Raw genomic sequence first — 26,153 nt, forward strand, 5'->3', positions numbered from 1 at the left:
GAAGGTGGGGTTTTTTGTTCTTTTTTTGCTTTTTAGCTACCACAAGCCCCAAAGGTCAATACTGAAACTGAGGTTGGAGATAGCATTGACGAAAAGGAAACGAGGATAGGGAAGTGTGAAGGGAAGTGCGAACTCTCATTAGAATAAAACAAGCCAACACTTCAACTCCCGGGTAATAAAAAACCCGTCTGCTCCAACACCTCTGGCAGGACAAGAACATCAGGAAATGTTTGTGGTTTCAGCTGACCATATGGCTCATTCGTGTCATTTCCAGAAGAACCACAGGTACACAACCTTAACTTCAGGTGACTGTAGCAGTAAATCCCATCTAACTCGGAGTGCTCAGCACTTCATGTGTGTACCAGGTGAACCATGATCCCTCCACAGTGTTAGCAGAGCAGCCCAGAAAGTCAGTCTTATTTAGCAGCACCTGAAATTAAGTACCTACCTCCAAATGGGGAGCTTTTATGCTGTCACCTGATTTTTTAACATCCGCATTTGAAAGTTTTAGCTTAAAAATATAAAGAGGAGATTTCATCCATCTGAAGACACCGGACACATTTTTAAAAGCACTAAGGCATATTGAAAATCAGAGACTTGAAACCTTTGGGATGTATTTATTTTTTCACCCTTTATTCTGAAGACTCCTTGGCCACCTACGCAAATTGACTATTTACTTCCATACACTACTCATACAAACGTTCAGTTCTTAAGCATTTACCCGTTGTGAGGAAAAAAAAAAATCTGCTGCTGAAAAGTGGGCACATTTGCCAGAAATAGGGTGTGTGGTTTTAAACATCAAGTTCTGTAAGTGGTTGGGGGCTAGCTGAAGCCTGGGAATGCCTGCTGAAACTCTTCATGCTGTTGAGTCACTTTTCTCATCTCTCCTGTCAGAGGACCTCTGGTGTTCAGCAGGAATCCAGCTTTTTTTTTTTTTTTTTTTCTCCAGAGTGGAAGATTTTTTCTTTCTTATGACCGCCATTTCCTAAAAGCAGCAAGAACTTAAGATGCTTTAGCATCTCCACTTCCTTGTCAAATTTGGCCAATGTTTTTGCATGTTAAAAATGGGCCGTGGAAAAGAAGAACTGAGGACGGTATGGCAGTGCAAACCTTGTTTCTTTAACAAAGCAGACTAAAGGCAGGAAGAGCTAGAGAAAATCTACTGCCTCAGCAGCACTACCCCACAGTGCATCATACCCTGGACTAGCAGAGTCCTTCGGAAGTCTGCTTATGCCCAGACTGAAGGCAGAAACTTTCTGGACCGGAACAGTGAGCAGTCCTCAGCCCCAGGCTCCCTGACAGACTCCTAAGAGCAGGCTTCCTGTTTCTTTCTCCTCTGGGAAGCGGGCCCTGCACTCTTGCTCAGACTCCGCAAGGACTGCACAGGCCCCCGCAACTCCCCGGTGGCTTAGGAACATTTTCTAAGGAGACAGTTATGGAAACGCTGGATTTCTAGTTCCATGCTTTGAAGCACACAACAGTTAGAAAGGAGAGATTCAGCAAAAGGCAGCTTCTTAGCCAAGTACACTTAACCTTTAACAAACCGGACAGGGTAGATGCTGCTGGAAAGCACATTCCTGTATACAATACCCTCACTATCCTCACTCAGCTCGGGTCTGGATGTTCTAGGCATCTGGCCTGGCCCTCTTAGCAGAATTTTCTGCCAAGGGGTAAACAGCTGCTTTTGTTCCTTTATTACGAGCCTTCTTAAGCATCTTAATCAGAAGTTCACTTTCTGCACACAGTCCATCCAAATGCACCAGCCAGGCACAGCTACTGGCCCACCAGGGCACTGTAATTTGCAGCGACTCTTCTTGCCTGCCTTAAATTTTAGTCTTCGTCCTGCAGACCACATTCCAATAAGAGGTATCAAGCTATACAATCTTATTACATATTACAATCAGACAGTACAGCAAATACTACAGAAAAAACACAATCACAAAAGAAAAAAGTTAAATTTATTCATCAAAGCAGACTGCCTCCAAGCCATCACACATTCCACAGAAGGGAAGAAAAGACGAATGCTATCCCCCATGTCTCCCCACCCCTCCTAACAATGTGAGATCTCTCCTCCTCTGGAGAGGAAGAGGAGGACATACGCATTCTTAAAATGTATGCATACTGACTAACACCGTTTAAACGGTGAGGTCTTGTTTATCAGAGCAAGCCAGACATTGAAGAGCCTGCCAACTTTCACTAGGACCCAGGCTCTGATAACTTCACCTGCCTTTCCCCGTAGATGAAGAGTTCTTAATTGACGTACTTCTGCCACGAAACCTGAAAATTAATTCCATCATGGCTTTGGTAAATACAATGCAAGTTACAAATCCTGTTTTTCTGCTAGTGACTATTTTCTTCTTTCTTACCCACCCAACATAACCTGCCTGACATCATAGCAGCTGGATCCCCCTGACACTACAGATGGGCCAAGTATCAAGTGAATCTCAGTTTTGAGAGGCATCCTCCAGCAATGCCACAACGCCAAGTTATCTGTGTAAATAAGCGAGCAAGTGCGTGCTATTGATTTAGTATGGCGCAGCACTTCCATTGCCCTTGCAAGTGGCACAGCAGTACTTCAGTGCCTTTAACCACTGCTGCACAGTGGTGCCTGCAAATAGAGCTGACAGGACTAAGCCAACCAGAAGCCCTTAATTTTAACGGGAGGAAATGGAGGTTTGAGTACTCATATACAAATGGTATCTGCCCACTTTCTGGAAGGAGTGTGCACAGCACACTTCGGTCTCCCCAGGTCTTCTATCACACTCATTACCTTCTATTACACTCATTAGCATCTGAAAGTGCTGAAAGACAAATACAACCTCCTTGTAGAAAGGAGGCATGTCCTGCAAATCTCTTCACAGTGGAGAAGGACAATTCACTTGTTAGTGCATGCTTAAGTTTCCAAAAAGCTTTAGACAACATTCCTTATTGGAGACTCAAACCATTTCACTAACACGAGTGAAATACTTTACTGGAACAACCTTTCTGGAATCAAGGCTTACTCTGACAGTCATACATACATGGGGCATTCATAGAATTATAAGGCCAAGCTGCCAACAGAAGGCAAATGCTTTTATCCAGTAACTGCACATCCATTTGAGAGAATGTTGGAAATGCTGGAAGAAAACATATTTTAGTTCCCCTCTCTCTTTTCCTCATCCTTCATCTGTACTTGGGCCTCTCTTTGTCTTTTGATTTCTTAGGACTTCTGCTTCTGTCTGCTTTTTTATCCCAGTCTCTTATTCGGAAGTCATCTTTATATTTGTCTCTTTGTTTGCTGTAAGTGTAGTCTCTCTCCTGAGATCGGCTGCGACTCCGATGCCTGTCTTTCTTCTCACTCTTTATCTTCTCTCTACAGCGTTCTCCTTCATGTTTTCGATCGGAATCCTGTTAAAGGAATTGGATAGATATGCAGTTACAGGCAAAAGGGGAAAATATACAGACATGAAGAGAACTAGAAAAGAGTCAAGCATGGTTGGTTCCTTAGCTGAGGCTGGTACTACCTGAAATAGATTCACATCCATAATGATTTGAAAAAGATAATGCATAAACCCCCTGCACTGTAACTACATGAAGAAGGTAAGTCTACAGCTTTTGTCAGCATTTATGGAAAAAAGCATGGCTGCCAGGTATGCTGCTGCTCATATTTCGTAAGAAGCTTTAGCAAAATCTGGTTATATCAGGGACTCAACTCAGATGGATATTATCAAACTCTTCATAAGCATCACACAAGCTTCTAAGCTATATTTGGATTCTGACTTCTTATTTAACCAATGGAAGTATTTTGATCATAGGTTTTGTTTCAAGCCCCACAGGCATTCCAGTGCTATGAAGATGCAGAACACTTTTTAAGATCTGCCTGTAATAATCCTTAACAGTCTAAATTCTAGGCTTCAGAAAAATGAACGATGCCATTACAAAGGCCAAAACTACACATGCACGCAAACCACTTCCTTGAAGCTAAAAGTCCACAAGAAAAGGCAACATGGAGAATCTAATTCTTTTAAATGTACGGTCAAACAACAAAGTAATGAAATATTAGTTGTATTGTATGTACAATATGTACAATTAGTTGTATTTTGCAGGCATCAGCATGGGTATGGACCCGTACAGAAAACCCATGAGGATACACTCATACACAGACATAGTAAACTAAGGGATACAAGTCTATCTAATTTAACATGGCCTAAAAAGGAGAGACCAACAGTATGTACTACAAGTGGTAATGGTGTTTCAGCACACAACAACTCTTTAAAAACCCCCAGGTAGCCAAAAATGAGGAAATTTTTAATTTCTCTATCTTTCTGCACGTTGTCATCAAGAATGCTGACCGAGTGGCTCAGCACACAGAACGGATTTGCTCTGGAGAGAAATGAGGTTGATGTGACAAAGGAGGGACTGCTCTCAGTAAAACACCTGCTTCACTTGCTGCACTAGGCAGACAGTATGAAACCACTGAGACAGTGTATTAGTAAATGAAGGACAGATGGCTTAATTACTGAGATTGTGACATGTCACACTAACAAGATTATGGCACAGCACATGCATAAGAACACCTGTGTGGAGACACCAACACCTGTACAGGCCACAACATCATAGCAATTTTAAAAGTAAAAAGACAAAAGTCACTTAGAAAGTTGCCATTTCATTTCAAGGAACTCTAAAGATTTTGTTAATACACAACACTGAGTTTTGACACATGAACTAACATTTTCAAGCACTGCTAAAAGCTATTTTGATCTTATTATTCAACTAAGATATACAGTGAAACAAAATACAAGAGGAGCTTCAGAATCCTGCAGAAAGATACATATACAATTTACTATTACAGTAAGAAGGTGCTTGGCATTTGTTTCGAAGGTACGATCACTTGAAAGTTTAGTATTACTATATGCTCTAGCAGACAGATGCCATTTTATGGGATTTTAATAACACCACTATTAAACACACATCATTATGAACTATGAAAAATGTCTGAATTATACAGTATTTCTTTCTTAATTTCAGATACGATTTTCATTTTTCTAAATATGTACACATGACAGTAGCATTCACAATTGTATGGCTAAAACCTGTACTGCATATATAAACAAGCAAACTTTATTTATTTAAAAGAATAGTGAAAAAAAACCTCTACTCAAAGTGGAGCTTTGATCCAGAAAGGCAGTGATCACCATGGTTCCCAGAGCAAACTCCCAGGGCAAACACCACCTTTAGAATTATGTAGATAATGCTGAAATACTGGTGTTAAAATAAGCAACATAAAACCCCTGGACCAACGCACACATCGATAATCACAGATTTGATCTTTATCTACAGAAAAAAAAATTTCTGCTACCACTGGGTACAGTAATCTCACTGGTGGCCAAATGCTTATTCCACATCTTTACTGCCAAACTCTATTTCAGTACAGATTTTAAAATCTGAATTCGTCAAAAAGGAGTGGTGATTCCAGCTATTTATAATAGGTTTGTCCCTTCATCTTCAGAACGATGCACAGCCATTTTAGTCTTGTACACAAAAGCCTCCATCTGTTTGAACAAGATGACAGGTTTCAAGCCCCTTTGTGGCAGGGCCTGAGTAAACATCAGAAGATGGACAGACTGGGGGTGGAGTAGAAAGGAACAAGACAAAAATATTGGCCAGAAAACCAGATGGTGGGCTTGGTGCACTGCTGCCTTCTAGCTGGTTTGTTGCTGAAGTTTCCTCCCAGCACAAGGAAAAACAGGAGAAAAGCAGAACAGCACGCAGTTGAAAAAATCTACCACGCCAACACTGGAGACAGGCTACTGGCCAAGACAGGGCAGGGAACAGGTTACTGAAGACTTGAAAGTGAAGACAAATAGCCTACGCTGCATGCCATAGAAAAGGGCAACTTGCTGAAAGGATTTTAAAAAGTCATATGAGCAAGGAGCCAGCTAAGCACAATGACCTTCACAGAAGCATTTAGGGTACAGGTGTACAGAGCAAGTCTGAAAGTGCCACAAAAAGTTTGTCACAGTAGCTAATATGATCACAGTGTAAAGGAAAAAAATGTAGTAATTTGAAGTAATAGAATGAATTGCAACTTAGTTCCCCCCCAAAATGGGTTACATTTCCCCTTAAATAAGATTTTATCTTTTTAAAGTCTTTGGCACAGAAGAAAGTCAATTTTTAAACACTCTAAGTTACTAAAAATAATGGTATTTTGAAATCAAATCTTTTATGCCCTACTCAAGTCAGAAACATGCTGTTGTCCAGTTGGAAGAGGAAGAAAAAGATTCCTATTTAAAAACAGGCTCTATCTTACTGCTGAAGTCTAGATTTCTCAATACAGGATCACAGCCTCTTATCTGTCAATGCGTAAGTGATGATCATTCCAATTCTTAATCCCACACTATGTTGGTAAATACACATGAGGAAGGAAATATGAGAAGAGGGAAAGACACTTCTCTGGAAGTTCGTGGCTGGCTTTGCCAAAAGTAGTAACTTGCCAAAACTGCAAGTTTTTACCTGCACTTGCAGGTAAAGCATCTAGAAATATCACGAACTACCATAAAAGTAGAACAAATATGCTACCTCTACATACATTAGGCACACTAGTTAAAAGGAGCAAAGAAATAGAGACAGCCTTTTCATGAGGGAGATTGTATTCAGGGTCAAGTTTGATCAAAAAGAGAACAGTGCCAATAAGCAGTAAGAGCAGGAAATTAAAACCAGAAAAAGCAGTATCTTTGCCAAAACCATGCATTACAGAAACCTGAAAGTCAGGAAGCCCCTATGTCTCACAAAAATCCATTGGATAGGCTATACTTCTCCACTGATCCAGTTATCATAAAAAAAATCCAAGGAACAAAAAAACACAGAGAAAACTGGAAAGGGAAGTCATAATATAGATCTCGAGCAGAAACATGACCTGTATTCATTCTAGCAAATCCTATTCACAAACCCACATGGTAGTGCAGCCGTCTGCTCCAGACCCACATCCTGTTGCCTACTAAAAGCAAGCCACAACACCCTACCTCTTCTACCCTTTGGAATCAAGTCAAACAGCACAAGATTCAAAAATATATTCTTAAAACATCAACACAGAGGCTGAAGATTCAGGAAGCATGTGTCAGACTAAGAAAAGGATGAGTCAAAATATACTAAGAAAAAAAAGAAAAAAAAAAACAGCAAGAGAACAGAAAAACAACTCAACATCATGGAAACTATTCGGAAAATAAAACCCTTTCAGTCATAGCTGGAGCTGGTAGCACAAACTGCAGTTTCAGTTGCCAGAACTTCCCATTATAAGACTGTTCTTTGTTAATTAAAACCTCTGCCCCACTAGGGGCTCAGGGTGGAAATTTATGTATGAAGCATGGCTATTGTGATCTTTGGCCAATTAGTTGTGGAAGGTCTGCTGTTGTTTTGTTTTAAAGTTCTTACCTAAAATATATTCTAGTATTTCCAAAATAGGGTTAAGGGAAAATGCTTTGTTTGCCTATATGTCCTGGTTTCGGCTGGTATAGTTTTCTTCGTAGAGTTAATTTTCTTCCTAGGAGCAGGCACAGTGCTGTGTTTTGGATTTAGCAGGAGAAGAATGTTGATAACACACTGATGTTTTAGTTGTTGCTAAGTACTGCTCATGCCCGTCAAGGACTTTTCAGCTTCCCATGCTCTGCCAGGTGCACAAGAAACTGGGAGGGGGCACAGCCAGGACAGCTGACCCAGACTGGCCAAAGGGCTATTCCATACCATATGACATCATGCTCAGTATATAAACTGGGGGGAGTTGGCCGTGGGGCAGGGATCACTGCTTGGGAACTGTCTGGATATCGGCCGGTGGGTGGTGAGCAATTGCATTGTGCATCACTTGCTTTGCATATTCTTACTATTATTATAATAATAATATTATTATTATTGCTATTTTACTTTATTTCAATTATTAAACTGTTCTTACCTCAACCCAGGAGTTTTCTCACTCTTGTTCTTCCGACTCTCTCCCCCATCTCACTGGGGCAGGGGGAGTGAGCGAGCGGCTGCATAGTGCTCAGTTGCTGGCTGGGTTTAAACCACGACACTATACTAAAAATGCTACCATTCATCAAAAAAGCTTCCATACTGTTATGCTTTGAGCTGGTCTCAGTATTCACACTGAACACACTCTGCCTCAAGAACATGCCTCCTTCCCCTGTTCTTGTACGAGTTCTCCAGATTATGCCCAAATTACAAATAAATAAAAAACCCATTTTGTGTATGCTAAAGAGGATTTGTCAGCTAAGCTGCCTGCAGACTTCACCTGGAAAGGGCCATGCCCAAGACATTTACTGAATCTCTAAATCACACTGAGCACATACTGCTCAGTATGTAGATACTATACAGTACACACTAACAAGAATATTCGAGTACAGACACAGAGAAAGATTCTTCCCATAAATTCATTTTCACAGCTCCAAGAGGGAACTATGTTGTTTGCCATCAGAGAACAGAAGTAAGCCTCCACCTGTGACTTTGGGCATAAGAAGGCTAAGCTATTTACACCAAAACGGCAGAAGGTGAGCAACATAGAGGAAAGCACTGGGAAAGACAAAGATACCAGAACACAGCAGCCGCAGACTACAGGAACAAGCCACAATAGCAGCAGATGACTAAATCACAAAAATATGAGAGACACAAAAGAGATCACAGAGTCAAGCACTAGAAAATACTGTTTTCCAGAACCTGGGAATAGCACCAGTAATCCTTCTGTCCTCACATTTCTGCGTTGTGAAATCCACTGATAACGTCTCTCGCAGTCCCCTTGTAACAATTATAACATACAAAGGTTAATAGCCTATTGCTTCCAGTACTTGTTCTACCACCTGCAGGGGTGGAGACATCTGAATGATTTTAAAACGTTCTCTGCTAATAACGCATGACCAGCCTGTTCCACACGTGTAATTTCTGAACCATCAAGAACAAGGACTGCTTCCAGAAACATCTGTTTCAAGAACATGAAAGTGACAATGTCAATCAGCCAAAAAGATAGGAGGAAGTCTAACCAACACTAGTTCAGACTTGTTGCATGTATATGCTCCGATCGAGACTTTTAATTATCTGAACAGGTCTCTCCCCTCCACCCAAAGGATCCCAACTGAATGGGTATACAAACAGCGACAAAAAGACTTGTACCATGAACAAGCAACAGGGCTTACTGGTGGCACTGAAAAAATTTAATCGCTGATGTTCATGAGGAAAGTTATTTTTAGCATCACAGCAAGAAGTGATGCAATGGAACAACCAAACCATGTATGCTCTTTTTACACAGAACTTAAAGCAGTACTCAAAACTCATGCCAGGACAATGGTTTTATTTACTGTGGCTGGAACCTTATCACTTTCTGCAAAATTGCTAGAAGACAGCTTTGTTCTCACTCACAAAGCCTGCATTGTTAAAATACTGGGTTGTGGGGTTTTTTTTCAGCTTAGCTCTATTCTCCCTAACATTCACACTTCAGTGGTGCTTAACCCTCCACTTTATCATTGCAGACACTGTCTCCATGAAACACCAACATCTTGACTATCCGAAGTTCACAGAAAGGTGAGAATGCTGACCTGACAGGCTGCAGTGGAACTAAGGAAAGACGGAACTACTGTCTTCTGATGACCTCCTCTATAGTCCGAGTCTTACAGCACCATTATGCTTGCACAATACAAATGCAAGCAAACCTGCATACACATTTTACAAAAACACTTCCAAAACAGTTAAGGAAAAATAAAAAAGATAATGCAAAGAGACTGTGTTTCTGATTCCATATGGGAAAATGCCAAAACGTGCTGGTCTGGCAAAAAAATGAGAAATAGTTTGCATTCATGAAATATGATTAACTACTAGTTTATGACTGGGAATATGTGAACAACAGGTTCAAAGTGCTGAAGATCTCCTACTTCATCAGATGCTACACTGCCTCTTCAGGATGTTTTGGCAAAAAGCCATTCAGACATGCCAAGCTTCAGAAGTCCAGGAATATCTAGAAAGCCTCTTTCATAATCAGATACTAACATCAGCCTTCTGTATGTTTACAACTCCTGTATTTTATGGGACTTTGCACACTATGTCCTCAGTTCAATATTAGACTTTTTTTCCCTGGCTTCTCTTATTAGAAGAGCAATAAACGGGTATAAAGTTAATGCACGAAGAAGGTAATACCTTAGATTTTTTGGTCCTCTTGTCATCCTCTTCATCTTCAGAGTGATGGTGCTTTTTCTTCTTTTGTTTTTTAGCCAAGTGTGACTGACTTGTTTGAGACTCTTCTATATCCTCCTCCAGCACAAGGTCGTACTTGGCACTGATGGTGTTAGTTAAGGACAGATCTGTTACTTAATAAATAAATAAACAGCAGAACATAAAAGCTCACGAAACAAACAAACCCCTGTTTATCAGACCAGGGTTTACCCAGACTTACTATGTATCTCAGTCTGAACAGGATCGTGCACACTGAAAAAAATCAGCTGTGCTAAAATGACTGGATTCTGTCCTGTCAAACAGTACAGCCAGGTCCCAATTCTCCTTTCTTTCCTACCTGCGGGTATCTGAACAAGCTATGGTCTTCCCTTCTCTCATGCTCACCACAAGCAAAGTAGAATCACAGAGCATGATTTAGTTACTACTGTGGTCTCATTTTGGATGCAGCAGGTCCCTTGTGAAATTACTTAAAACTCTGTTATGCCACATGTCATTCCAGGGCTCCGGACTGGGAACATTATTTACCTGCACACAACATGGAAGTGGAACAGCACATTCTGATTCAACTAAATTCATCTAAGTCATCAAATGAAAAATGCAAAATGCTTAATTCCATCTCAAGCACCAAATGGTTATATGAAGCAGCAGCAAAACACCCATTTGGCAAGCTTTAATGATCAGAAGTCTTTTCCAGGCTGTTTTCATAAACTGTACTTAGTGCAAAAAATACCTTTGACCAGAAAAGGATACTCCTGCTTTGGTTTTACCTTCTCTTTCAGAGCAAGTTTTGAAGGTTTATCACGTTCCTTTTCGTACTCTTTGAAATCATCCTTGGTATACTGCCCACCTGTTCACAGAAAAACATACTCAAATTCACTCCAACTAAAAAAATAACCAAGATCCACACCTAGCACTAAGTTCTGCTTATGAATTTAAGGGCTCTTCATAACCATACAGAGATTCATAGCAGGATACAGCTCCAGAAACAACACTGACATGTGGGTAACAGAGTAGAAGAAAGTAGGACAAGTTGTGATTTTCTGTCCTTCCCTTGCTTGCAGATCCCATTAAACAACATATGGCTTTCTCCTCACTCATGTCCAGTGGAGACAACGCATGAGCTGGATCACAAAGCAGCATTTACCAATTAGTCCCGCTTTGATTACAGGCCGTATGTCACACTACTTAAAATTCTGTTACCATGAAAGCCTACAGACTATTCCCATTATTAAATGATTTTTTTGTTCTGGGCTGCACAAAGGAAAACCTCTGAGACAGCTACAGCTTAGGAATTCAAATGGAAAAATATTAAAAAAATTGTCATGTCTTGAATTAAAGAGGGGCATGACAGATTTCATTTTCCAGCTCACAGATTAATAAACTTAATAAAGTACCAGCTCACAGATTAATAAACTATTCTACAGCAACGTGCTGCCATCTCACGGTCATACTTAAAACTGCAATACTAACTGGCTAGGTCAGAAATGGCTACTGAAGATGGAAGGACAGTACTTCCCCTAGGTAATCTTTTGGGTACCATATAAGCACAAGAAGATGACAGTATAGTTAGCTTTCCAAAATTTAGGACAATTTAGACATAAGTTACCCAGATAAAGAAAAGTTTTCTGTGTAGTCAGTCAGTACAGGATGTACTGCAGAGCATGGTACAGCTAAAAAAGTCATCTCAGCTCTGTATGGGACAAGTTTTAGTGTCCATGACTAGTCCCCAATGCGGAGAAACTGTATGCAAACAATTGAGAGCTGACTGCCTTGTTAGGCGAAGACACACAAGAACATCATCACTGCAATGCACCTCTCCAAGTCCAGTGTTTTCCTCACGTCCCCAACAACCAAATAACCACTGTATCCCACCTCTGCCACCATCTTCTTCCTCCCAAAACATCCTCAAACATCTGAAACTGGGTTTTATAACATACGGCCTGCTATGCAATATGCTTGACCTGCAGGAGATGAAGAGGGGAAATCCCCGTCCTGAATACCGATTTTTTTCTTGTACACACCCAACTGTCACACAGTGAATAAAGAATAGAAACTAGAAGGTAACAATGCACTGCCATATTATTTTGCTAGTAAGTAATATCAAAAAACATCACTTTAAAGCTTGAGAGGAACAAATGATTTACTGGCAAAAATACAGCTGATAAAAAGGCAATCCATGGCAATGTAATATTAATATAACAGTAGCAACCCCTTCTACTCTTTCATATGAAACAAGTGAAGAGAAGAGCTAGCAACTGCGTTGCTCTATTTACTACAGTACCAGGAGAATTTATATCCCTGAATGAGATTATTTAAGCTCATAACAATTGCTCCTCTTTACATAATACTTACAGTATAGAAGTCATGGCTTATTAAGTTATGAGGGTCAAAGAATCGCAAATGTACCTACCTTTTCCCTTCCACTTAATCTTTGCAACAGACTGGCTAAAATCCACATGTATTCGTCTGTCATCTATCAGCACATTGTCCATTTTGAAGTAGGCTTTCTCACAGTCTTCCTCCTGGTATTAATGTTTCCAGAAAATTTTAAGTCATGATTGTTTCATAGAAATATTCACTGAAGAGCTCAAACACAAATTCATCTGCTTAATGGCATACATTTTTCTCTAAAATTGCATAAAGCACAACAGTTCTTGTGTTGTGCCATTTCAAAAGAAATACTTATGCTTTGTCCGAATGTAAACATTTCAAATTCCATTTCTTCAGTTCATTTCACTATTTTAAAATTTGCCAATCCAGCTACGTGTTTGGCACATGTAATACATTCAGAAAAACACGGGAAAAAAGGACAACTAATAAAAGCTCCATTTTAAGTACCTGAGTAGGCTAAAGAGAAGTGAGAACACTTTTCCAGTGTTTTCCAGTTTTCCTCATGGATTAGAGTGATTAGCAAATACAACCAAGAAACTATGCACCATCACGAGAACTTTTACTATCAATCTCACAGTAACAGCAGCATGTTGATAAAGTAGTCTTATACTAAATCCAAAACACAGCACTATGCCAGCTACTAGGAAGAAAATTAACTCTATCCCAGCTGAAACCAGGACAAAGCCCAATACAGGATGCTACTGTATTCATCAATCTACCTTCTTTCATACACCCTCCTCTCTTTATGCAGCATGCCTCCTTTTTCTCACAGCATTCCCTTCTTTAACTCTTCAAAATCCTAATGTGCTTGGGGGGGGGTGGAAGGGACCCGCTCTCCTCCCACTGGTTTCAAGACAAACTAAGAAGAACGTATTTGTTTTGCTAGGTTGTATAGAGAAAGACTTAAACATTTGCCTCATTTAGGACCTACAACTTCTACAACTAAGTCAGTAAGGGAAAATACCAGCTACCCCACACTTGAAGATTTCACTGGTTTTCCTTAATGCAAGTGCACCAAAAATGAACTTTTATAAGTAGAATCTATGTACAGTATACCTAAATAACATAACATACCTTTTCAAACTCAATGAAAGCGTAACAAAGAGATTCACCAGTCTTCCAGTCTCGGATCACTTCACAGCTGAAAAATTGATACAAAATTAAAATGTCAATGCTGTTGGAGCAAAACACAAGGCAAGCACTGCTTAAAAGGGAGAGTAACAGTTAAAAAAAAAAACAAACCAAAACCAACCAACCAAACAATAAAAAACCCTTGAAGGTATTGTAACACTTGAGTCTGAGAGAAGACAAGACTATTCAGACAAGCTATATGAATTCCTTGCAGCAGCCATCAGTGAGGAAGAAGGTAGGATAGTCTTGTGCCAGAACCCTCCTTTCCGGATTATTCAGAGAAACTATCTGAAAGTGGAAGGACTGCAGAAGAGGTACTGAACAAATTGATAGAGGGGAAAAAAAGAGTTTAAGAATCCCTAGGACATCCAGAAATCATGCTGGAGTTGTAAGAGTGGCACACATGATGCCAGTTTCACTCACACATACATACAGTCCAGTGAAGGATCTGGGAGTCTGCAGGCCTGTATGCCAGTACTGCACAAACTGGTGGAAACTCAACACAGAACAGAGTTAGCAGGCATCTGAATAAACAGGACCTACTCGGGACCATCTGAATAAACCTAAGTTCTCTGAAAGAGTCAATATGCTTATGTGTGATGATGATCTATTTGATGCAGTCTTTTGAAATCCCTCTGGAAATTCTAATAAACTCCTGCACCAAAGGCTTTTGGGGAAACTAAGCAGCAATGGCATAAGAAACTTCTTTGCATTGATAAACATGTGAAAGACCGCATAAGAGTAAACAGTCATTTCTCACTGAGAAATTAAAGAGGTCACCAGTGGAGTCTGCTGATGATACTAAATTGTTAAAAAGTGGCAAAAATAAAGACTGAAAAAATTGCAGAAAGTTCTTAGGAGACCAACTGAACAACAAGATAGCAAATGACATTCAATGTAGATAAATGCAACAAGATCAGCATGGGGGGGAATCCTAATTGTGCATTGTTTAAAAAGAAAAAAAATAGCTTTAGCATTAACTAGAAAAGAAGTTGAGAGCAAAGCAGAGAATACCACCATAAATCTGTAATTTCTTTAATACCATGTGCAGTTCTGGTCCTCTCATCTTGAGATAAAAACAAAAGAACATGAAAAGGTTGAGAAAAGGGAAGTAAGGTAACGAAAACTCCTCTGCAAAGCATGAGTATGTAGGCTTGTACTGTTAGCAAGAAAAACAGATGACTTTGGGGTATAGGATAGAGAGGGGTGTAGGAAAGTAGGCTTCACCGTCTATCGTGTTTTTTGATACCAGTACTAGGAGGAGCCAACTGAAACTAGGAGCCAAGTTCAAAACTGAAAAAGGCAGCAGGCATGAGGAACACCTTAACAAGGAGTGTATCGGATGCCAGAAACGTTTGTCACTTTATTTCAAAACCATACATATTCCCATGGAGAAGAAAAACCCAGAGACTGTATCTAGGTCATGTAGCATCTGAGATAAAACTCTTAAAAGGAGGGAGAGGACGGGGGGCTTGGGGGAATATCATATGCTTTCCTTGTTCCTACATTTCCCTAGGCTTTCACTTAAAACCACTGCTGGGACAGGATACTCATCTAGCTAGATCTGACTTTGTATCACCATTGTTGCGGTCTCTATCCAAATACATGCGGGCACAGGATAAATCTCCAGGGACGCCAGAATACTGCTTAACAGCCAAACCTAAAGAGACCGGCAGGAATCAACAAAGTTGGCAGTTTCAACAAAGAAGGTTTTCTTTTTTGCTTTACAATAATTACCTTTTAATAGGACCAAATCGTGAAAATATTATCTCTAGGTCTTCATCTGTGGTCACAGGATTCAGTTTACAAACAAAGAGCACATTTTCTGGTGGCTTGACCTCGGCATCTGGTAAATCTCCCACCTGTGGTATACAGAAAAAGACTTTCATCACTTCTGCCGAAAGCTTTCTACATTTTATTGCCACAAGCACACCGGCAACACATCTTCTGGATGATCTCAGACACATTCCTATCACAAAATCAAAAATTAATAAAATATTTTTCCTACTCAATGTCACAAAAAAGTGTTTTCCATAGCACCTAAAAATGATTATCTATTTGCAATTCCACCACTGGGACTTCACGAAAGTCACAAATACTTTATACCTTGCTTTCCCTGTTCATAACGTAACAAATACACAGTTCTAAAAGGTGAAAGCGTACTTCTAGATCCACTCCATTATAAAAATAAAAATGGACTGGATCCATTCCTTAGTCTCTGTCTGTACCCAAGATAAACTCACCTTTCCTTGAAATCTGGCAACAGCTAGGATAAGCTTAAATTTAAGATCGCTTGATAAGGATGAAAAGTTATTATTATACAACTTTGTTCAGACAGACAGAAGGGAGAAAGCATTCATGCTTACTAAAAAACACTTGCTTACAGCACACACAACTTCAATGTTTACAACCTTCGATCAAAATTCCCATCCTCGAACTAGCAAATTAAGTTACAAAGGAAAATGCAGATACACACACCACCTCCTGTTGAATAGTAGCACTTCTTTTTAAAACCTGAACAAAGGACTAGTGATATTTAAACAATTTATCTCCATCTTTTACTTAATATGCTAATAAAAAGGTAATGCATATTGATTTGATAGCAGAAAGAAGCAAAATAACACAAGTAAGCAGCAGATTCCACAAAAGAGAACGCAAAAGGAGTTTAAGCACATGACACTTCAGAGAAGTTTACTGCTTCAACAAAAGAACAATGGAACTAATAGTTGGGGTTTTTCAAATCAGTGAAACTAGCAGTACACTTAGTTTTTAAGCTCTTCAGCTTATGTAACATAGCTCCCTATTGCATACTACCCAGCAATACTCACAGAAAATTACCGCATTGGCTCACATACCCCACTTGCCTTTTTTAGCTAACCTTAACTTTATCCAGAAAACAGCTCATCAACCCCACTGCTGCTGCAGAACGAAGAGTCCACGCCTGCAGATCTTCTGTAACACTGTGGCCACATCTAGACTGACCTTGGTATTAGTTTCTGCTGCAAACTATTCACCATAAATTTGAATTTGGTAGTTGTAAAGAAGTGTGATGGATTCACCCATCCTTCAACAACAAGTGTGTGCGCTTTTTTGCTTTTTTTCTTTTTTTTTTTTTAAAAAAAAGGACTTCAAAGCCTATTCACAATTTTTGTTACTAAAAACTCTGTGTTTACAGCTGCCAGCAGTTACCAAACATTACGTTTAAGAAGGAAGAACATAAAGTTAACCAATGTTAAATTCAACTAATCCCACAGAAGGAAGACAACCATTACATATATGAATAACGCATCCTCAATGCCACTATATGCCCTGGGAAGAAATTATCTCAAAGTAGCTCAGCTCTCTCCCACACATGCTAAACCTTTTCCAGGATTAAAGATATTCAGCAGCATATTATGTACGTTATGTTCTTTAAATGGATGCATTTCTAGCAAGTTTTTATAAAGCCTCCACTGGTCCACTTTTAATCCTGGCTTTAAAAATGAAATATCATTGGTTTTATCGGAAAACCACCTCCAGTGCTCATGCTCAATCCTTTCCATTGTACCACAGACATTTAATAGCACAGATTCTGAGCCGTGACATTATCACCTAATGAGCAATTTCAAGATAAATAGTACACATCCTCCTAGACTCAATATAACATGCACATCTAAAAGGTAAATACAGAAAGATGTTCACCATTTCCAGAAGAATGGCACGAGTTTTTGCTTCTTTTTCTGCTTGAACTTCTTCTATTTCATCTGCAGACCGTCCTTTCAAGTCATCAATTTCTTCATCTGCTCCTATTCTACCACTCTGAAAAATGAAGGAAAAAAGCTATTTATTACCAAGCCATGGCCAAAAATTCTTTCTCACTTTCCAAATACTACTTGGATGACCTCCCCTCTTTACCCCCCAAGACATGAAAAATGCTTAAGCACTGTTTCTCTGCAGAACTGGGCTTTCATTCTGTTCTCCCCACTTAGATTAATAAGAAAGAGAGAAGATGTTATCCTCATGTGCTTCAGGCACTATGAACTATGTATGAACTTTCAGGCCCAATGTGAACCATATGCAGTTAGATATTCTAAATTCTTTTCTAAGTTCTCCCATCTCATACTTAACATCTCACCACAAGTGTTGACTCATTTCTAATCTAGATAGCTCCTAACAGAAATGAAGATCAGGAACACTGCAAATATCTGTGGTATCTAATAAGATTCAAACATTAAATATAGCATATCACAACAAGAATTTTATTTTTACACATCTACATCTAGGCAGGATTTGAGGTTTCATTTTTTCTCCTCATCAGCATCTCTAAAACACTGTCCTTCTTACAGACATTTCTACACCAAAAGGTGTATCTTCAGACAGGCTACAGGGGAAGAAAACTAAGTATAAGCTTTGAAATCTCTATGCAGTTGGCAGTGAGCTATTAAACTCCTTATACCACTTAACATATCTGAAGGTACATCAGAGAGTAAACATAGTGCAGACATACTATGAAAACCTAATTCCAATCTTGTAATTATATCTATTAAGCTTAAAAATAAACAATATTCTCTCTAGTCAATTTATTCGTTGCTTGAAACAACTGTTTCCATACAAGGAGATAATATCACATAGCAACTTCCATAACTGCATGCCATGAGTGAGTTATGAATAAATACTATTATGTTTTTAGCAAATTACTTCTGTTTGATCAAATACACCACAACAGCATGCATGTTTGCAGATATAACTGAAGGAATGACCAAGATTACTTCCACTGAAACACAGACTCCTTCACATTTAAAAGGAAAAAAACAGCAGTAAGCACTTTAATATTAATAAACATTAGTTATGTTTTGTCTTCTACCAGTGCATACAAAAAACCAGTAATGCCAAAGGTGAATATTCTGAATGTCCTGCTTAACTGCACTGTAATTAGAAATCTAAAATACGGCTTTCTAACCTAACTCTACCATAGTCACAAAGGAGAGCGCCCGCATCACCCTTTTATCCTTTTCTTGAAAGATTAAGCAGCCATATTTTATTAAACACAGCAATAGCCCCAAATAACAGACAAGCATTTGACATATCAGAACTCAAGCTGGCATAGTAGAAGAGCATCTCTTATCCTCCTACACTAAAAATGTGTAGTTCTTTTAGGATATAGATTTGACAGACAAAGTCTTAAAGACAGAATTCTTATTTTGACCAAGTCTGTGCTGGTCACCAATAGGGATAAGTTTATTTAATCATTCCTTCCAACTGTTCCCCAAGAAGCTATCATAAACACTCACATCTAGCTGTTCCTTAGTAGGTTCTGGTGAGCGATCAGGAATAGACAAGCCAGGTGGATCTTCAAATGGATCATCTAAAATTACTGTATGATTTATCCTTATAGAAAACAAAATCGAGACCAGTATCAGTCACATGCAAATAAAACTCTCTTTACCAAAGTAACAGGAAGCCAGCCCACTGATTCTCAGTTATATCCCAAACAGCCAAACATACTGTATGCTTGTAAATACTAGTACTGATGCTTTTGTAAATGCAACATAGCTGCACATTTTCTTATATAGTTGCTTATTTTAGTACCTGCTTATTTTACCAATAATACTGGAATAGAAGAGTATTTAAGATACCATGTACAGGTCACCCGACATCGCTATATTAATCTAGTTTCCAAAAAAAGATGAATTTGTTTAATTGCAATGTATTCCTCAAAAAGGGACGTTAAAAGCAGTCACACCTGATATCTTGATATGGGATAAAATCCTTATCCACGAAGGTTTCATTGATTGTCTTCAATACATCCATGCCTTCTGTCACTTCTCCAAATACTGTATGCACACCATCAAGATAATCCAGGTTTTCCCCTGTAGTAATAAGAAACTAGAAAAGAAGATACAAAACCAACAACGGTAAATAGAAATATTCAGGGCTTGAGTTTTACCTTAGGAGAGGTACAACTCTCACTGAAATCAGTGGGGTGGGGGAAACCCTCTTCCTGACTTCTGCAGGAGATGATTAGTCTTCTTCCATCGGCTCTGAGAAGATGGTGAGCCAACCTACAGCTCACAGCCACCGCCTGAGGCAGAGAGACAGAAGCCTCCCTCCACACAAACTCGCAGCTCTGGCTCACTGGACCCTTCTGTGAATTGATACGACTCAGTAACGTGGCAGAAAACCAGAGTGGCAGAGGAAGAGCACATAGGTATCTGCCAGGCAGGTTTGTTGAGCGAGATCAGCGAAGGATGTGACAGGCATCACAGCTGATGAAAGGGGGAGGGCAGAAAGCGCAAGGCTACCCCTCTGGGCAGCAGTCAGCTGTGAGCTGAGCTCAAACCATCGTCACACTGCATTCAGCAGGTACATTTTCACAATTTTGGCAAAAACTTCCATAGTTCTACCTTCACCTGCTTCTATCTGGGCTTTTTTCCTTCCTTCCCTTGTATCACAAACCCTTCTCTCCCAAAAAACAGGACACAGAGGAGAACTAGAACACAGTAGCATTGGCTTAGATCAGATCATTGGCACTGAAATGTATCCTAACACAAATCAGGTGTTTCACTTGAGGGCAAAACTGAAGCTATGCAAATTGATACCAACTCAACACTTGGTAACAAATTAAAGACAGAGGACACTTGGTAATGAATAAAGGAGGAAGGAGCAGATATGCACAAGTAACAGAACACAATGCTTTACAATCTGACTGGTAACATCTCACTCCTCATTCTCTGCAACACAGTTAAGACTGGTTAGTATTTGGTACAGGTTACACTAAGCTACATTACATTTGTAAGCCAACTCCACATAATTCCTTACTAGAATTTTTCTTTCCCAAGGAAGAAGCTGCAGTAATGTTCCTGGGAACTGCATTCATTCCTATATGCCTGTATATATGCTAGCAGGCTGTGTTCTTAAATGTAAATATAAATGTCATCTCTTCTTCCTAAACCCCCCACCCAAACAATCAATTTTATACATACAATGCAGGGAAGCAACAAAATTAACTCCATATATTACAAGCTCTAGCTGGAATAAAACTGGGTTTTTTTTTTAATTGCTATTCCATTATTACAAACCCCTCTTTTTAAAATTAAAACATACGGCTATTACAAGTGAGGCATTTTAATATATAAAAGTGACATTGCACCTAAAATAATAATTTAGAAATAATATAATTCTATGAGATTAGAGTTTTAAATATACCTGCAGCAAAAACTTTGTGCACCTGAACAGGGAACAGCAAAGGGAACACCACCACTTTCAAAAATTGTTCTATAACATCGCTGGGATAATTGTATTATTAATGCACACTTTTATGCAACCATACAGAGGAAACTGTGGTATGATTTCAGTTCCCAAACTAACATGAAGTTACAACCAGGAAGTTTTAAGATTATTTTAAAACCCAATTTCCTTACTTTTCACTTCCATTTAACTACAGGATTTTTCTCCTGCCCATTCTATACATTCACAAAATCACATCAAGGTATTAACAGAAATTAATAAACAAAGGAAAAAAGATAGAGGACTGAATTGTAACAAAGTTTATGAAATTAATCTAGGACAGGATTTGAATCTGAGCATTTCAACCTCTTTCTTTTCTGTAATCAAATACCCATTGGCACCTGGGACGCTATGAAAAAATACTTATCTATGGCCATTTTTTTACATGCCTTTTGACCATATTACAAGATAATGCTATTGAGATGACACTGTCATTGTTATGCCTCTTTTGTAAATTCAAGGAATTTTCATTTTAGTTACTTAGACATGTACCAAGGTTTTCCAACACTGTATGCTGACCTGTGATCCATGCTGATCATTGCCATTGTTCACCATTGACACGGTTCCCTTTTTCTTGTGCTTAATTCTCGGCGCTTTTTCTGCCTCAAAAAATCTAGCTTGATCACCATACAGTTGACTGAAAATATATATAACAAATATGTTACAAGGCAAAGGAATTTTAAAAAAGTGAGATAAACAAATGCTGTTGAAACAGTAAATAAAACCCCTTAAAAATTTTTACATTGGCATCCAAATAAAACCAGAATTTACATTGCATCCATGCACATTTTTATGGACCTGTACACTTACATAATTCACTTTATATTACAGGGAACAGCAAATTTTTCTCTGAGGCATTTCACAACGGCTTTTGGGGGAGTCGGGGAGGGGCATATTTGTATTTTTTTTAAATACAGTATAGAACATTTTTCTAAGGCATGAAGCAAATCCGTGTTTTGATAAGTGGGTTCTGTAAGAATAAGTTAATCCATGCTGTAAAAACATAATCATTTATGTCACAAATTTCTCTTTCTTCCAAGATAAATGGAAAGCCACTGAATCTATGCATAAACTTAGTTCATCACATAGACAGGACTGCATACAGTAATTTGAGATACACAGGATATGGCAAATTGTTAAATTATTTTTAATTTTTTAAGTCTAACCCTGACATCACTCATTTTGTCTCACTCCATAACTGACAGAGGCATGGTCAATACACACATTTGCCCAAATTTAAGGGGAGTGTTCTTTTTGAACTTGTTTTGCTAAGCCGGTGTAAGCTTTTATGAAGAAAGGATTCAAATTAAACTTTGCCTGTATTAGTTTCCTGGGTAGCAAGAACAGAAACTCCAATTTTGTGGACTTCAGCAGTAATGAACAGGTAGAAAAGACAAACTGCCACTCTCCGTGCTAGTAGTGGAACGGAATCTGCCACTCTCTCATCACCCTATACTTCCCTATCTGCTATACCAAACAGCCTCAGACAAAAGGGCAGAATATCAAAATAAACTTGATCTACCCGTGTGCAGAGACAGCTCAGGTCTGGTAAGCTTACCTACTTAGACTTGCATCTACTTAGCACAATTATACTGCTTCCAGAATCACCGGAGTGGTGATCCATGTATCCAGGTTTTTAAGGTTTTGTATTTAAGAGGCTCTGACAGACCACGACTTATAGAAGTCAATACTGGCCTAGCAACACTGCCTCTGTTCAAACTGAGCTATGTATCTCTCTATGCTGTGTTCCCCAGCACTCCAGGTTTAGTTCTGCTCTGCAATTTTAATTCTACTTTTAATAACAATTTCAAAGGAACCTTATAGAACATACACACTTTGCTAAATTCCATCCTAGCTGTTTGAATGATTTCTTTCAACTTTTACGTGCATGACCACTGAAAACATCTTAAACAAAGAAACAGATTTCTTTAAACACGTTCACATGACCAAAATGAACACAAGTAAATTTTTAGGAGCAACAGGATTACTTATACATAGAGGAAATTAAGTATAGTCTCTATATTCCCCCGCCCGCTCAATTACATACATTTTGTTACAAAAATAAAAGTAGTAACAAACTGCTAATGACTTTGCCTTCTACAGAGCACTTAAGTTACCATCCTTCTCTTACAAAACCAAACCTATACTTACTTGCTAACTTTTAAACAAACAGAAACGTATGTACAACTTGTTTTTGTAACTTCACTTCTAAGGTCAGAGATAGAATACTGTCCAGAAAAAAAATTGGAATGGCCAAAGGCAGCGTAGGAATTAAAAAGGTATTTAAGTATGACAACCAAAGAAGCTTATACATCAACATTTTTACTTCCCATCAGTAATTCTGCCCCAAGAGAGCTGAAGACAATCTAATTGAAACCCCCTATTCCCCTATACAACTTCTCTGTTTATTAAGTAACACAAAAGTTTTACTTACCAAAATATGGATTCCCCTCCACGGCCAGTTCCCATGGGGTCACCGGTTTGTATAATAAAATCCCTCTGTCACAAAGCAGAATACATAAGATATTGCTTTCATGTTTGTGAATTTAAACGAACAAAAAAATAAGGAATTGAGAATACTCACCTGTACATTATGAATAAGACAATAGTTGTAGTACTTGACTTTGCAGAGCTTCAGAAAATTCAGACAAGCTGTAAGAAATTATACCAACATTTATTAAAGAAAAGCCCAGATGTAGTAAGTATGGATACAACAGATATCCAGTTCAACGTGTAGAAAAGTGTTTTCGGAGCAGACTGTGTTAAGAGTTATCAGTGTACAACCTACAAACGCTGTGAGAAACACTCTTAAGGAGTTGTAACATTTCCTCCCTTCCTAAAGCCTACCTCTAGTGATTCGGAGAATCCTAAATACTACTACTTATACAGAAATGCACATTTCTTCTCCCCGGTTTCTTTCCAAGCACCTAAGACAGACGACCACGGTTGCCTTTCGATCTAGATTATATTACATTTTCTCAATTTTTTGAATAAATACGCATTGCGTGTATAACAAACGCATAATTAGAAAAAAAAAAAATCCAAACTTCCCAACAGTACTTGATGCTTCCAAGCATTTCAAACGCGTACATACAAGCCCAGGCGGACCGCTGACGGCCAGGGAAATCCTGGCACTCATCTGGATCTAACCCCAGGCCCGAGGTCCGCCGTGAGACACCAAAACACAGGCGGGGAGAAGGCGTGCTGCTGACCGCACGCACCCCCTGGAAGTCCGCTTGCCCGGGGGGCCGCGCCGGCAGCCAAACCTCAGGCTGCCACAGGCCCAGCAAAGGCCCCGCAAAGGGCCCGGCTGGCTACCGGGGCCGCGGGCGGGCGGGCCGGCGGGCAGCGCTCAGGGGAGCGGCCCAGCGGCCCCTTCTTCCCCGAACCTTCGCGGCCCCCAGAGCCGCGGTCCTCCCCGGCGAGCAGGGCCGGGCGGCTGAAAGCCGGCGCTTCCTGACCGACCAGGCGCCATCCGCCCAAGGGGCGGAACCGCGCCCGGCCCCGGCCCCGGCCCCGGCCCCGGCCCCGGCCCCGGCCCCGGCCCCGGCCCCGGCCCGCCGCGCTCCTACCGCGGGGCCGCTCCTCCGTGTAGAGGTCGATCACCAGGTCGCCCAGCGTGGTCTCCAACAGCACGGCCATGGCCGCCGCCCGCCCCCGAGCGGCCCGCCGGCGCTGCACCGCCCCCTGCCGGCGCGGAGGAGGAGCCGGCGCCGAGGCAGCGCGGCCCCGCTGCCCCCCGGCCGGCCGCGGGGAGGGCGGACGGGCTGCCCCGGGGCCCTGCTGGGCTGCTCGGGGGCCCTGGCCGGGCTGCCCCGGGGCCCTGCCGGGCTGCTCTGGGGGCCCGGCCGGGCTGCCCCGCTGCCAGCGCCGCCCCTCCCCGGGGCTGGATGTCCCCACAAGCGCGTCGGCCTCGCAGCGGGGGGGACCCCCGGGGCCGAGCCGGCCCTCGCAGCTGCCCGCCTCCATGCTGCGGCCTTCCCCGGCGGGAGGGCAGGCCCGTTCCTCCACGTTCTCGCAAGCCCAGGGGCTACGGGGCGGGGGTGGTGTACGGCGCGGCCGCGCTCCCGGGGCTCTCCCCTCCGGCGGGGCTGGAGGCGGCCGGGGAGCCCTTCCCGAAGGGGGTGTGAGAAAATGGGGGCGGCCAGGAGCAACCTCCTCCGGCAAAGTAGGCGTTTTGAGGCCGATCGTGCAGCTTTCGAGCGTGGTGCTCACCGAGGGGTGCGCCTGCTTAGTCTACACAAAAAAAACCCCTACTTTTACCTTGCAGTTATTAATTACAGGGTTATAAAAGTGATTAGCAGTCCCCGTATTTGCCTGGAGCACGCGGCTACAACACAGGCTGTAGTACTGGGGGTGACACTGAAAAAACAGACAAGCAAACAGAATTTATTCCCTTCCAAGGGGTGCCATGGCATGAGTGTTCTTGGGCTGACGTGTTAGAGCCGTACTCATCTAAAGGCTCGTCATCTTGAAAGCAAGGGATCCTGCTCCCCCACGCAGAGAGCCTCCGCTTCAGGCTGCGCTGTCTTCACCTCTCCCCAGACCACGCTCAGGTACTCGGCGCACGACGAGTTGATTCAGGTCACTAATCTGTTGGGGAAAAAAATTGCTTTTTTGTTGCTGAATTTGCTTTCCGCCAGAGCAGTGATCTGAACTGACTCACTGTACAGTAAAAGGGAACCAGTGAAGGGGAAGGGGGGAGCAGGAATGCACAGCTGGCAGTACACAGATGTGCATGTAGGTTGGTAAGAGCAGGATCTCCTCTTTCAGAAGCAGCAAAAGTAACATCAGATCACCACACTATATAACAGCACTTTTATAAATAGCCAGGCAGGGAATTTACCCGCTTTTCTGTTCATCGCTATCCTGCTGCGTGATAGTCCTGGAGACACAGCGGGCTGGTCCCGAGACCAAGATCTGCACTGCAGGGAGTTGTATTTTTGCCTCCATCATATGCTAGTCTTCAAAGCTGTTTGTGCTATCATCAAGCATTTTGCAGTGTTGTATTATTTTTGTGAGCTCATTCCCAGTCTGTACATCAATCCTGAATTGATTCAAGGCTGTTTTTAAGCCATCCTGTATGGCAGTTATTGATAGAAGAAAGCACTATAGCACACATTACATTTATTACTCTGAATCTTTAAGAGGGATGTAAACAGTTTTATGCAAGCCTG

General features: G+C 40.9%; 1 protein-coding gene across 3 annotated transcripts; it reads right to left on the reverse strand.

Moving 5' to 3' along the window:
- Positions 1–1,923: 1,923 nt before the first annotated feature.
- Positions 1,924–25,522, reverse strand: PPIL4 (peptidylprolyl isomerase like 4). 3 transcript variants are annotated; one of them, XM_075707944.1, is made up of 14 exons: positions 24,549–24,618; positions 23,561–23,628; positions 23,411–23,475; positions 21,496–21,613; positions 19,433–19,575; positions 18,981–19,077; positions 17,392–17,508; positions 15,448–15,572; positions 13,654–13,720; positions 12,599–12,710; positions 10,939–11,035; positions 10,153–10,291; positions 9,022–9,060; positions 1,924–3,387 (listed from the first exon to the last, which is right to left on the reverse strand). In XM_075707944.1, the coding sequence occupies exons 1-14, from the start codon at positions 24,616–24,618 to the stop codon at positions 3,163–3,165; spliced, it is 1,482 nt and encodes a 493-aa protein (XP_075564059.1). In that variant the 3' UTR covers positions 1,924–3,162. The 3 variants fall into 3 exon arrangements, with proteins under 3 accessions (XP_075564059.1, XP_075564060.1, XP_075564058.1); XM_075707945.1 differs by lacking the exons at positions 9,022–9,060; positions 24,549–24,618 and adding an exon at positions 25,428–25,522 and having other exon boundaries at positions 1,925–3,387; XM_075707943.1 differs by lacking the exon at positions 9,022–9,060 and having other exon boundaries at positions 1,925–3,387.
- Between the last annotated feature and the right edge of the window lie 631 nt (positions 25,523–26,153).

This window comes from Pelecanus crispus, chromosome 3, assembly GCF_030463565.1.
Source record: "Pelecanus crispus isolate bPelCri1 chromosome 3, bPelCri1.pri, whole genome shotgun sequence".
Taxonomy (NCBI): domain Eukaryota; kingdom Metazoa; phylum Chordata; class Aves; order Pelecaniformes; family Pelecanidae; genus Pelecanus; species Pelecanus crispus.